Source organism: Hyperoodon ampullatus, assembly GCF_949752795.1.
Source record: "Hyperoodon ampullatus genome assembly, chromosome: 4".
Taxonomy (NCBI): Eukaryota; Metazoa; Chordata; class Mammalia; order Artiodactyla; family Ziphiidae; genus Hyperoodon; species Hyperoodon ampullatus.
The window spans coordinates 26843276-26856933 of NC_136917.1; the positions used below are offsets into that span (position 1 = coordinate 26843276).

Consider the following 13658-nt stretch of genomic DNA (forward strand, 5'->3'; position numbering starts at 1 on the left):
GCTTTCCCTGCCTGGGCCAGACGTGTGCGGTCCGCGAGCCAGCGCCAGTCACCTGCAGCTGGCTCTCGGCACAGCTCCACATTCTGTGACATCTAGTTGTACGCTGAGGTTGACTGTGGAGGGAATGTTTACACCATGGAAGTCGGCAAATACCACAAACCCAGCATCTGTCCCCAGAGAGCCGGTTGTTAACCTTTACCAGCACATCTCTTCCTGGAACCTTCTCAGGGCGCTGTTCCCGCTGCGGTCCAGGGAGTGCCGGCCTCCAGGGACTGGATGGCTGTGCCTAAGGCAAACCGAGCACCTACTGTATGCGGGAGTTAAGCTGGCCATGCTGGGGGCAGAGGTCACAGGGCCCGCTGGGAGAGGGTGGTGACAGGTCCTGACGGGGCGCAGAGGGCGTCTCGGGGTTTACCCGCCTCCCCTGACCCTGATGTTGCAGACGAGGACTTGGGGGCCCCGAGAGCTGAGCTGCGTTCCCCAGGCTGTGCAGACTACATGGGAGCCAGACCCTTGGTGCCGAGCCCCACTGTCCCAGGCCCTTGACTTCCATGTCAGCGGCCGGGCCGTGGCCGGGTGGGCTGGGACACAGGGGGTGAGGCCCCAAAGTGCTTGGTAAACGTTGGCAGCTGCTGGTTTGCTGCTGTTTCTGGGGGCCAGGGTGGGAGTGCTGGGTCCCCCGGGGCTCGTCCCATTTCTCTTGACAGGCAGGACAGGTACCTGGGGCTCCCGGCACCTCCCGAGGCAAGCCGGGTGGAGAGCAGGGCAGGCTTTCTCCACCAAGAGTGAAGAGCACTGGGGGACAGGCTGGAGGCGGGGCGGCGGGGGCGGCAACCAGGCTTTTGTACAACAGAGGCACCGGGGGCTGCAGGGCCCGGCCTCGGTGCTGCCACCCAAGCACCAGCAGCCCTCCCTCTGCAGCCCTCAAGTCCTCGCCGTCCAAGAAGGGCCGCGGTGCCTTGCTGGCCGTCAAGCCCCTGGGGCCCACCGCCGCCTTCTCGGCCAGCCAGATCCCCAGCGAGCGGGAGGATGCGCAGTACGACCTGCGGGGGGCCCGCAGCTACCCCACGCTGGAGGACGAAGGTGAGCAGGCAGGCCGGGAGATAAGGGGGCCCCTGGGGCAAGGCGTCGTCCCTGGGGGGCTGAGAAGGGAGGGGCTCAGGGAGCAACAGCAGCAGTCCAACAGGAGGAAGGGGCCCCTGCAGCTGGGCCCCGCCTGGATGGGAAGGGGGGGTGACTGTAACCCAGCTGGGAAGTGGGGAGCAGCTGGGACGGGGCCCCCGGAAGAGCCACAGCGAAGGTTGAGCATAGAATTTGGCTCCCTGCCCATCCCCCCCCAACCCACGCCCCAGAGGTGATAGGCTCCCTTCACATCAGAGGTGCACAGAGACCTGGAGGGATGAAGTGCTTGATGGGGTTGGGCCTGATGTTCTGGAAGGTCCCTCCTGTCCCCTGGGTCAGAGATTCCAGGCAGGAGGGGCTGGTGGAAGATCATCAAGGAAGGGAGAAGCTCCCTGTGCAAGAGGCCCTGGGGTGGGACCTGGCCTAGCCTGTTGTGTGGGAGGCACAGCGATGAGCCTGTGTGTCTGGAGCAGAGGGGGAGGGGAGAGAGGGCAGGTGAGTCCTGTGGAGCAGGACCCCCTGGGGGCCGAAGGGAGGGGTTCGGATTTTAGTTTGAGAGCAGTGGGAAGCTACTGGAAGGCCTTATGCCAGGGGGAAACTGGAGCACATCTGCCCGCTTAAAGCTGGCAGGGATGACCGTGTGGGGTGGCAGGTGGGAGTGGGGGGCATGGGTGGTGGAGGGTGAGCCGAGTTGTAGGTGGAGCCCAGAGGCCTCCCAGGCCCCCGCAAGTGCCCACCCGCTCCTCGCCACAGGCCGGCCAGACCTCCTGCCCTGCACACCGCCTTCTTTTGAGGAGGCCACCACCGCCTCCATCGCCACGACCCTGTCCTCCACGTCCCTCTCCATCCCGGAGCGGTCCCCCTCGGAGACATCAGAGCAGCCGCGGTACAGGTGAGCAGACCAGCTGTGTCCCTCCGCGGGGGGCTGTGCGTGGGCGGGGCCTCGCCCCACTTCTCCCACCTGCTTGTGGTCTCTCTGCAGGCGGCGCACGCAGTCCTCCGGACAGGATGGCCGGTGAGCTGAGACCCCAGCCCTCTCCCTCTCCCCCGCCCGCCTGCCCCAGTCCCTCCTCCGCTTTTCCCCACCCAGAGACCTTCGTCTCTGACCACTCCTTTCTGGGCACAGATTCAAGTCAGGCTCTAGAACCGCATAGAATATCTCAGGTCATTTTGTGTCTGTCTCCCACCTGGGTGCCCAGAGGACCCTGCTCCCACACCTGCCTGTTGGTTCTTCTTTCTCTTTTTATTAATATTTTTATTCTAAGAGATACAAAAAGGAAAATAGTTAAGATGTTTCCCCCTGCCCCATGCCTGCTCCCCTCTCTGGGAGCAACCCCCCGGACGGATTTTTTGTCTCTTTCCGGAGATCTTTGTGAATATACAAGCAGACACACATTTGGGCTTGCCTCTCCTCGCATTTTGACCAGCGTGCACTCTGGGCGGCACACTGCCCCTTACTCTGTCACCTACCAGCAGAAGGTCACCTGTCTGAGCAGGTGGAGCATGTGCTGGTTGCCATCCCTCTAATGGGCCATGGACACTTGGGTTGTTCCCAGTTGTTTGATCTTGTAACAGGACTGCAGTGAAGAGGGCATTTCTGTAATTAGTTTTTTTGGGATAATTCCTGCCAGTTGAAAAAAAAGTCATGGTACAAAACATGTTTGGTGCAAAGTGCATCCCCCTCTGTCCAGCTACCTGCTTTGATGTCAGCCACCGTTTTGCTCCCTGGTGTTGCCACCCAGAGATTCTGCATGCCTGGATGCTGGAATGTTCTCACCCACCTACACCACGGGCCTCAGCCTGGAACCCCAGAACTACCTCACCCCCTAGTCCAGGCCCCAGGCAGGTGCCTAGCTGCCCCCAGGGGGTGGGCAGGATCCAGGCCACCATTCACTCATTATGCCTCTGCTGGTGCCTGAGTCACAGGATAGCCCCAGGTGGACTCTTGCAGCCCTCAGGCAGTCATGACAGCCAGAGGGACCAGGTGCGAGCTGGGCTGGCTCAGGGCCCTGGTCTGATGGTGCGCGGAGACAGCACCTCGTGGAGGCTTCCAGCTTGTTACCGGGACTGGAAATTGGCACCGGCCTGGAGCTCGGCTGGTGCTCCTGGTTGGGGGGCTGGTGAGGAGGGAAACTGAGGCGCGGCTTCCCATTGCCTCCAGGACCCAGGAGGAGGCGCATGCGGAGGAGGACCTGCAGCAGATCACGGTGCAGGTGGAGCCCGCATGCAGCGTGGAAATCATGGTCCCCAAAGAGGAGGATGCGGGGTGAGTGGCCCCCGAGTCCCTGTGGTCCCGTCACCTGGTTCCTGCTTTCCAGTTCTGCTCTGGCCCCATTGGTCGAGCGTGGTCACGTGGCCAGCTGGCCGCGGGGCAGGCTGGGAAAAGTAGTCCGCAAGCTGGGGGCGGGAATGGGGCTTCCGGGGCGTGGGGCATGGGGAGGGGGAAGGGGGCGCGTGATGCCGGGAGCAGTGGGGGTCTTGCACTCGGGGAAGGGTCGCCTCCTCCAGGGCTAAGAGCGGCCCTGTCATCTGAGGTCACTTTCCCTCCCACCCTTCCTCTCTTCGCCCTCTTAGCTTTAAAGGGCCTTGCAAGACAGCAACTTACAAGCTTTTCAAAGAACCAGTTCGGGAGTTAGTTACCTTTTCCCCTTTTGTTTTTATCTCATTTACTGTAACTCGCCAGTAATGACTTCTTTCTAGCTGCTTCTGGTTTGTTTTCTCACTTGTTTCTTTTTTCCAGTGCTTAAATTCCTTTTTTTCTTTAATAATGAGGTCCTTAAGGCTATGTAGTTTCCTCTGAGTACTGCTTTTGCTGTGTCCCATGGGTTTTGACGTGAAGCAGTTCTTTTTTTTTTTTTTTTTTTTTTTTTTTTTGCGGTACGCGGGCCTCTCACTGTTGTGGCCTCTCCCGTTGCGGAGCACAGGCTCCAGACGCGCAGGCTCAGCGGCCATGGCTCACGGGCCCAGCCGCTCCGCGGTATGTGGGATCTTCCCGGACCGGGGCATGAACCCGTGTCCCCTGCATCGGCAGGCGGACTCTCAACCACTGCACCACCAGGGAAGCCCCAAGCAGTTCTTTTATACTGACTCACATGTGCATGGTTAGTGATTTTTTTTCTTATTTTCTCTTTGAATTAAGGTAGTGGCTTTCAACCACTTGAGGGTGATTTTGCCCTCAGGGGAGAGTGGGCAGTGTCTGGGAACATCTTTGGTGGTCACGACCGGGGGGTGCTCTTGGCATCATGGTGGGAGCCAGGGACGCTGCTCCACACCCCATAGCGCCCAGGATGGCCCCCAGCAGAGAATGACCTGCCCGATGTCAGCAGTGCTGAGGGGGAGACCCTGGACTAAGGCTTTTTAGGGGTGTCTCTCAAGTGTTTAAGATTTTTTGTTTACCTTTTTGGTACTTCTAACTTTATTAGGTTTAGAGCTGAAGAAAATGGCCTAAAAAAGTCTACGCTTTGGGGAATTCCCCGGTGGTTAAGACTCTGCGCTTCCACTATAGGGGGCAGGGGTTCGATCCCTGGTTGGGGAACTGAGATCCCGCATGCCGCTCAACGCAGCCAAAAAATCTACGCTATTTTTTGCGGGGGGGCGGGGCTGGGTTGGGTCTTCGTTGCTGAGCGCAGGCTTTCTCTAGTTGCGGGGAGTGGGGGCTACTTTTCGTTGTGGTGCGCGGGCTTCTTATTGCGGTGGCTTCTCTTTGTTGTGGAGCAAGGGCTCCAGGTGTGCAGGCTTCAGTAGTTGTGGCAGGTGGGCTCAGTAGTTGTGGCTCTCGGGCTGTAGAGAGCAGGCTCAGTAGTTGTGGCGCTTGGGCTTAGTTGCTCCACGGCATGTGGGATCTTCCTGGACTAGGGCTCGAACCCGTGTCCCCTGCATTGGCAGGCAGATTCTTCACCACTACACCACCAGGGAAGTCCCCAAAATTCACTTTTTAAGTGTCCGTGGACACTTGGGAGAAAAGTGTCTTCTCTGTGAAAGGATGGAAAGTTCTTTACAAGCCTTTTCTGTCCAGTGTCTTGATCGGTGTCATCGGTTCCTTTATGTCCTTACTTGCCTCTTGTCTGTTTGGGCTGTTTAATTATATAATTGCCTTATCCAGTTCTTCTTGCCTTTCCCATAATTTTTGCTTTATATACTTTTTAGAATTTCTGTTCTATTTCTAGAGACTTTACTTAGCACTCCCAGCACACATTCCCAGGTGCACTTTGCTATTATTTCACACACACGCACCAGTTCCTGCCACTGTCAGCTTTTTTGCCATTAACTGAGGTGTCACGGTGGGAAATGTCATTCAGTCTTTGCCCCACGAAACAAGTTGCCCTCAAACGTGACTGAAGAACCAGTTCTGCACGGTTACAGGTGCTCCTTCTTCTCAGAACTCGTCATTTCATCCAGGAGGTGAAATTTAGTCACCAGTCACATGGCCGCCAGCCGAGGCCTCGGGCATGTTCCTCACCTTCACTCTGAGCCTCAGTTTCCTCATCTGTAACACAGGACAGCAGCAGCATCCCCCCTTCCCGAGTGGAAGTTCGGTGGGTTCATTCACGCAAGGCCCTCAGACAGGCCTGGCACCTAGTAAGTGCTCAGAAAAGAAGAGCAAGAGGTTCTGGTCCCTCGGGGGTAGGTGCCATGTGTCCCCACTTTAGAGACGAGGAAACTGAGGCTCCGAGAAAGAACGTGGTCCTCATGGCTGCCCAGCAACTGAGTGGTGAGGCGGGGATCTGCCCATGGGCGTGAACCTGAGCAAATAGAGGGGAAAGGGCCTGCCTGCTCGGGGGTGGGCACATCGTTCCCTGGGCCACAGCCGTGCTTGGGGGTGTTTTGTTTGTTTTGTGCGGGAACTAGAACATGTCAGACAGGATGCATCCCTGCAGTAGGACTCCCTGCATGGTGGTCTCTGTGATGAAGGATGGTGAGGAGCAGGGAGGGTCCTGGGGTGTGGGCTGGAGAAGGCGCGGGCAGTCCAGAGCGCCCCCAGCCAGGACTCCCGTGTCTTCCCCGTGTCCCCAGGGAGGGGTCGTCCCCGGCCTGTGCCTCTGCCGCCGTCGAAGTGGAAACCGCCAGCCAGGCCTCCGAGCCCGCCAGCCAGGCCTCAGACGAGGAGGACGCGCCCGCCACAGACATCTACTTTGTAAGTCCTCCCGGGATCCCTCCCGTCACCGGACCCTCCACCACCTGTGCTCACACGTGCACACACACGCACGTGCCTGTACGAACCCACGTGTGCTTACACCCACATGCGTTCACACACGCGCACACTGCTCCCTCACAGGCTTGTGCTGACACATCGCACATTCAAGGCGCCTGTGCACACCTGCACGTGCACTCCCACTCAGGCACACAGGCACACGTGTGTGCTCACCTTTCAATACTCAGGGCCACGTGCCCGGCCAGCATGCTCACTCTCAGGTGTTGGGGAGCACCCCCATCCCTCACCGTCCAGCCCAGGCCCTCCTGCCCAGGCCTCATGACCACATCTGGCCACGAGCCAAGGCCCTGTCTTCAGCGGTGCCCCGGGAAACATCTGGAGTCCTCGTGCTCGGCCCCGCTGGCCTGAGGGGAGGCCCAGGCCCTGGGTCCCGGGGCAGCCCGGGCTGGCCGTGGTGGGCTGGCATGATGCGCACCTTCTCTCTCTGGGTGGTGGGTGCGGAGGGTGGGCTCTGTGCTCAGGGAGGCCAGGGCCCCGCCGAGAGGGGCAGGTGGGCTCCACACTGCCGACTTCACAGGATGAGGACGCACAGCTGCTCCTGGACGAGGTGGCGTCCGTCAGAGTAGGAAGGGGCCCTGCCCCGGGGACCCGGGACCTCTCTCCAGAGCTGGGGGTCTCCTTCCCCACACACCTCCCATGGGCGGGCAGGGAGCTGAACCAGGAGCCTGGGTGAAGTGGGTGCCCGGGGGCCAGGGAGCCCCCGACAGTGGGTCCTGGAGCCATCTCCCTTGGGTGGCCCTGCTCAGGGATCACATGGTCCCAGTTACAACAGAGAGGGCCAGACACGCGCCCAGCCGCCAGTCCTCTTCCTGGACCTTCATTCTCACCTCTGACCCCCGACCCTGCCCCAGGAAAGTGAGCCAGGGCCTGCCCCCCGCCCGGTGCTGGGCCTTGGGGCCTGTTTGGGTGAGCTTGGCCCTCCCGCTGGCATCGCTGCTTTGTAACTAACACCGACCTCCCTGCTCTTGGTCCCCGAGCCAGTGCTGCCGGGGCGCGGCCCTGCCTGGCCTGGAGGGTACCAAGTGCACCCTGTGTGTCCCCCCACCTGCCGTCAGCTCCCGCCGGGGCTGGTTGCTTCCCGCTCTCTGGATCTGTGTGGGAGGTGGCCCCTGGGGCCGTGTACTGTCGTGTGCGTCAGGGTCCTGAAACCCCCGAGTGGGCAGCTGGGCCCCACGCAGCAGAGAAGGAAGCCAGTGGGACCCCCGCCCGCACCTCCTGCTTGGCCATCGGCTCACCTGCCCCTCCCAGTGCCCTCCCTGCCTGACAGCCTGCCAGATCCCTGTGGCCTCATCCTGTCACTTCATCCTGTCCTCTGTTTGCTTCCTCCCCCGCCCACCCGGCCCGCCCAGTTCACCGATGGGAGGTACTGGATTTATTCTCCCCGGCATCGCCGACTGCGGGCCGTGACGCTGAGCTCCTCAGGGACTGTAAGTGACCATGGCAGGCCTCCAGGGAGCCCAGCCCCGCCCCGCGCCGTGGGCAGCAGGGAGCCACAGGTCCTGGCTGTTCCTCTTCCTCTGAGAAGGGACTTGGGGAAAATGTCACTGTGGCTGAGGTTGGCCACGCTGGCCCGTGTGGGGCTCTGTGCTGCAGGCATCCCATGGGGACGTTGCTTGCTCCACTCCGAGGTGGGCATCACTGGGCCTGCGGGCACACGTCTGGGGCTCCGGAGGCCTGCCTGGCTGTGGCAGGGTCTGCATCTGACCACCATCCCCTGGCCGCCGTTGCCCTTTGTCCCAACCCTCCCGGGTCAGGGACGTGCCGGGTGCACTGCTCCAACTTGTTCAGACCTCGCTGCTGACGGCTCCCACGGGGTGTCTGTCCCCTGAAGGGGGTGGCGTCATGAGTCACCAGAGGGACTGCAAAGCCAAGCTCTTAATTGCAGGAGAAAGGAGCTGGTGTCTCCATACCCATTTCACAGATGGAGACACCGAGTCCCTGGCTCTCCAGGGAGCCCATGAGAGTGCAGGGTAGACACAGTCTGGATCCCAAGCTTCAGGCACCTGTGTGTCTAATAAACGCTTATCCACCCAGCGTGCCTGGGATGCTGTGGGGATATTGTGTAGCGGTGGCATCGTTAGTGCTTGTTATTGTCACTGTGAGCAATAGATGGAGGTCCAGAGAGGCCAAGTAACCTCCCAGAGGCACACAGCGCTCAAACGGGCAGGACAAGACAAAGGCCTAAAGCGAGACTTTGTGTTCTCAAGATGAGGCCCCTCAGAGACCACACTCCAGCCCCGTCAGCAGCCCCTCTGAGCGTCACTGGGTGTCGGGCGCTGCCGGGCGAGCCTGAAAAAGGGAGACTGCTTCCACAGCCCTCCCGCCACACTCGGTCCAGCCGGGGACGCCACTCCCCAGAGATGGTCCCAGAGTCGGGGACACGTGGCCCGCAAGGGCCATGGGGTGGGGCGCTGTGGCAGAAGCTGCCTGGAGGGGGGTTGACCCGGACTTTGAGAAATGCGTGGGGAGTGGGGAGGCGGAAGAGGAAGGGCGGTCTTGGCTGGAGCACCGAAGAGGCAGGAGCCTGGAGGCCGACGGGAGGAGAGGGAGCGGCAAGAGGAAGGCCGGACCCCGAGGCCCGCCGTGCGGGGCAGGCGTGCCCTTGGCCCAACTTCCGTGGGTCACCCAGGGCCGGCTCCTCACGGGGTTCCCTGCAGGACCCCTGTGTCGTCCCCACTCTGAGCCCAGCAGGGCAGCCACCCCAGTGTCAGCACCTGCTGTGGCCCCAGACAGGCCCGGCCCCACCCCCCGGGCTCCCAGGTGAGCAGGGGGCCAGGAGGGTTATTGCTTTGTGACCCCCTGAAGGAATGAGCGGGGCCCGAGCTGGGGTCTTGCCCTGCTGCCCCAGACGCTTTGTGCGAACCCCTCCGTAGGTGGCACGGTTCTCGTGGGTGCGCGGCCTGGGCCCACACGGGTACCGGGACGGCCTGTGAGCTGCAGGGATGGTGGGGTGGAGAGGCGGCCAGCGGGCCCCGAGGGCAGCAGGGCAGAGGCTGGTTGCTGGTGGTGCCCCAACCCCGCCGAGGAGGGGTGAGTCTTGGGGTGCCATGGTGGGCTTAGGGGCCGTGGGATGCCCAGGGGGACGCGGCCAGGACAGGTGTGTGCTCTGGCGATGGGGGGGGTGTGGAGGTCACAGGCTGTGGGGGACGTTGAAGGAAGAGAGAGGAGAAGGCGGCCGGGGGAGCCCCAAGAATGTTCTGGTGGTGAGAGCAGACCTGGGAGGGACGAGGGGGCCGGAGGAATGTATGTCCTCCCCGCAGTGGGACCCGGACTGGGACCCCTCCCCAGACACAGCTGGAGGAAGACCAGCCTGCGGCCCCTCGGCAGCCAGTCCCCGCTCTGCCTGTCCCCAGGCCGGGACTTGGGCTCTGGTGCGCCCCCTCCCCAGGAAGTTGACCCCGGGCTCTTGGAGCGGGGCAGGGAAGCCTCTGCTGCTTGCTCTCTGGGTGGCGCCTGCCTGGGACTCTCCTGAGCAAACCTGTGTGTGCCAGTGCTGAAAGGCTTCCCGGGTCAGGAAATGGGCTCCCCCCGAGTCCCCACCACTCAGAACCCCCAGCAGAGGGTCTCCAGGGCGCTGCCGGGCTAGGCCGGAGGTCAGGGTGCCATGGGGGGCGGTGGACAGCAGAGCAAACCAAGCCCCGCCCGCCCTCCCCGCCTCCCGCTGTGCCGGTCCTGCCTTGACCCTGCTCACTGCTTCCTGCTGCCCCCACACCGCGCTCTGGCCACTCAGCCCCAGAGGCCCAGCCCCCGGCCCCGCCGAGCCCGAGGGCCATCTGGGTTGGGGCAGGTCACCATCAGGGAGAGGGCAGCGGGGGCTGAGCCGCCCACCCGTGCTGCCTTGGGGGCCCCCTCTTTTATTTCTGTTTCTTCCTTCCTTCCTGTCGCCTCTGTCGCACCTCCTCGCACCCTGCTCTTCTTCTGCGCCCTTCCCGCACGTGCCGCCCGCCTGCCCTCCAGCCCACCGATGAGAGGAGCTGGGTGTACTCCCCGCTTCACTATAGCACGCAGGCCCACCCCGCCTCCGACGGCGAGAGCGACACAGTAAGTGCGCCACGGCTGGCCAGCCGGGCCCACTGGGGGCTCAGGCCTGTGGCCTTGGCCAAGGTGGGCCTGAGAGCCTGGCCTCCAGGCACCCCGAGACTGACAGGGAAACTGAGGCCCAGGGCGGGAGGGGCAGCCGGGCTCTACCGTGCGGGGGCCTGTGTCCAGCCCTCATGGCTCCTGGGGTCCCTGGCCCTCGGCATCAGCTGTGGGGCCCGACCCGGCCAGGGGAGGCCCGGCGGGTGTGGGTCCAGCCCCGGCCCACCATGGCCTCACCCGCCCCCTGCCTCTTCAGTAATTCCTATGCAGGCACTGACGGAGCCGAGTGTCCGCTGCTGCCCCGGCTGCTCCCTGGAGGTGCTGCCCACCTGCTCAGCCCAGAGCTCGGGAGACGCCTACCTGGCCGCCAGCCCTCACCCTCGCCCTCCCCTCGACGGCACCAACGCTCGGGGTGCAGCGATCGCAGTCCGGGCGGCTCACCTGGCGCCGGCTCCCCGTCAGCCCCTATGCCTGATACTGTGAACCCTCCTGAGTTTCCCATCATGTATTTATTTGGGGCCCTTATTCTTTGCACAGACATGGCAGCACACGTGTGTGTTTTTTTAGAAAAAGAAAAAGGCCAAAAAAAAAAAAAAACCCACCACACAATGGAAAAGAAAAAACTCCATTCCACTGCATTTCTGGTTCTTTGCTGTGTTTGCATGTGTCTTGCTGAGGGAACCAGGCCCTAGGCTCTGGGGACCTGCACCCCAGTGGAATTCATTCCAAGTCCTGGCCAGGATGGACGGGCACCTGGGACGGAAGGGCCGCCGGGTCCCCAGGGCGCCTCTGGAGGCCTCCCACCGCGCCTGCCAGGTGCTCTTGGCTCAGGGTTTTGGGCCAAGAGCCGGACACCGTCCTTGAGGGTGGCCGGGCGGTGGCTGGGGGCGCTCTCCACCCTGTCACCCCTGCCATCTCTCAGAATCTGTTTCCCACCTCCCCGGTGACCTTGAGCGGGAATCACCCGGCGTGATTAGAACCTCCATGTGGACGCACGGCCGCCCCCTCTCAGTGGAGCTCAGGGCCGTGGGCTTACCTCTCCTCCAGAAGACAGGCCAAGCTGGGAGGAGGCGGCCGGGCCCTCAGCCCACGGGACTTCCCGAGAGCCGTGTCCTGGAGCAGAGGCCCACAGTCAGGTGCCCGGCCTAGAGGACCAGACCCCCTTGAGTAAGAGGACCGAGGTGGGCGTCCTCTCTCTTTTTAATGGTGGGGGCACCTGTGCCGATTGAAGGACAGGAGAAGAAATTCTCGGTGAAAAACAAATTTTTTTTTTGGATGGTCATCTTCAGCAGGGCAACCACTGCTGGGCCCAGAGCCCCACAGGGCGGCTGCCAGGGGCCCCTGCTGTGTCCACAGCAGGCTGCTGGAGCTGGCAGCTTTGCAGGGTCTCTCCCACCTCTGGAGAGGGACACATCAGAGATGGTTTCCCCTGGCCCGCCCTGCCCTGCATGGGAGGAGCTGGGAGCTAGCGTGGAGTGGAAGTTGAACCTTCTGGGAAAATTTCTCCCCACCTTTGCCTCCCTGGTGGAGCCTGAGACAGCTGGAGAACCCACCGACCCAGGAATTTGATTTTTTGAGTCCATTGCAAACTGCGTACACTGCTGTCCTCGTGCTCAGCGGGCCCCTGCTCGCCTCCCCGGCACAGCCCGCTTCATGCGCCTGGCTGTAACCTGGTGTCTAGCTGCGCCTCTCCTCCCTGGAGAACTGGGCTGTGCCCTGGGGGCTCTCCCCACGCAGGGCCGCCAGGGACACTGCAGCACGAAGCAGCTCTGGGAAGAGAACCTGTCCGAACAAGCCTGTGGGTGTCCTGGACTAGAAGCAAAACAGCGTCCTCCCCTCCTGTCCACGGAAGGTGTGTCCAGACTCCAGAACGTCCTCGCCTGGACTTCACATGGGCGCCCTCTGCAGTGCCTGCCCCGTCCTGCCCGGGGGGAGGCAGGCTGAGTGGGCAGAGGTCTGAAGGGGACGAACAGGGACTGCTGAGTTGCCCAAAAGCCGACCGGAGTCCCCGCCCAGGCCCCCAGAGGCCGCACACAGAGACACTGTGTCCCGTGGGGACCACCAGAGCATCAGGCCCTACGTCCAGGACGCCCTTAGCCACCTGGAGCTGCAGGAGCTGGGCCCCTCAGGCTTTCCTGAGTGAACCATGGAACAAATGCATCAGTCGGATGCTGACTTGGAGAAATTTGCAAACCTTCTGGTGATCAAGACGTTTTCATTTTTGTGCTAAGTCATGAACACCTCTTTGAAGACCCCCTTTGTGTTAGTTGCATTTTTTGTCCCTTTTTCAGAGAACTGTCACACGGATGCAAAGTGGTCTGTGGACTGGGCCGACAGGAGGCATGTGCTTATGGTCAAGGCAAGGGTGGGAAGGCAGGACCTTATTTATCACGTGTAGTGAACTCGCGGCCTTCCCCAGACCCCCAGCAAGGAGGGCCCTGGACCCACCCAGCTGTCGCCCCCACCCCGCCCCAGGATGGAAGTCTGTCGACTCCTTTGTGGCGATGTCTTGGTTCTGTCGCAGCTCGTCCCTGACGGCTGCTGTCACTGCGAACGTGGGCACGAATGTACAAATGAAAGGCGTGTTCTGAGACTGACAAGGTGGAACCTCCAGTGTGTCCCCTGCTGGCCTCTGGCCTCTGCCTCCTCTCACCCTCTCCCTCCACCACCTGGCTCAGTGCAATACTCCCGTCCCACTGGGGCCCCCTGCCATGGTACTGTCGCCGCAGCCCCTCGGTCCCCACCCCGGGACGAGCACCCTTGGCCACCTTCTCTGGTGGTTCAGTTGCATCGCCTGTCGCTATCCCAACCCCGTTTTTATGGCCGAACTGATTTCCAAACAACGAAACTGCAAACCTTGTGTGTCTTAATTCTAACCGGGGGTTCCGTGTGCTCAGCCCCCATGGTCTGGTGTGTGACAATCTGGGGCACAGCCTCCTCGGGCACAGGACGCCATCCCGCTCAAACCCAGAGCCGTGGGCGCCTCTGTAACCGCAGCCACTGCTGGCCCCGTAACACTCATATGCAGCCCCGGGACCCCACCCCCCAGCCCCGCCGTCCCCCCCCCCTTTTTACTTGGAAGAGATCTCTAATAAATCGGGTAATAAGCATTAGCCGCCTCTTTGTCTCTCTGTGCGATCCGATGGTCCGAGTGGGAGTTTAAGGACTGACTTTGAAGGAGAGCACAAAGAAACCTTAGTAAGAATCAAAATAATTAAATAACAGCAACGGACCCGAATGCCTT

At 61.8% G+C, this 13658-nt stretch overlaps 1 protein-coding gene across 1 annotated transcript in view; it reads left to right on the forward strand.

The window, feature by feature from the left end:
* PIP5K1C (phosphatidylinositol-4-phosphate 5-kinase type 1 gamma) overlaps window positions 1–10714 on the forward strand; it is a gene marked incomplete at its 5' end in the record, with an annotated part of 57337 nt that extends 46623 nt beyond the window's left edge. Inside the window, 8 exons of the mRNA XM_079701755.1 lie at window positions 922–1083; window positions 1876–2014; window positions 2105–2137; window positions 3284–3388; window positions 6136–6256; window positions 7684–7761; window positions 10292–10375; window positions 10671–10714. Coding sequence (XP_079557881.1) covers window positions 922–1083; window positions 1876–2014; window positions 2105–2137; window positions 3284–3388; window positions 6136–6256; window positions 7684–7761; window positions 10292–10375; window positions 10671–10673 — 725 coding nt within the window. The 3' untranslated portion in view covers window positions 10674–10714. The remainder of the gene's footprint in view (window positions 1–921; window positions 1084–1875; window positions 2015–2104; window positions 2138–3283; window positions 3389–6135; window positions 6257–7683; window positions 7762–10291; window positions 10376–10670) is intronic.
* Window positions 10715–13658: the final 2944 nt, after the last annotated feature.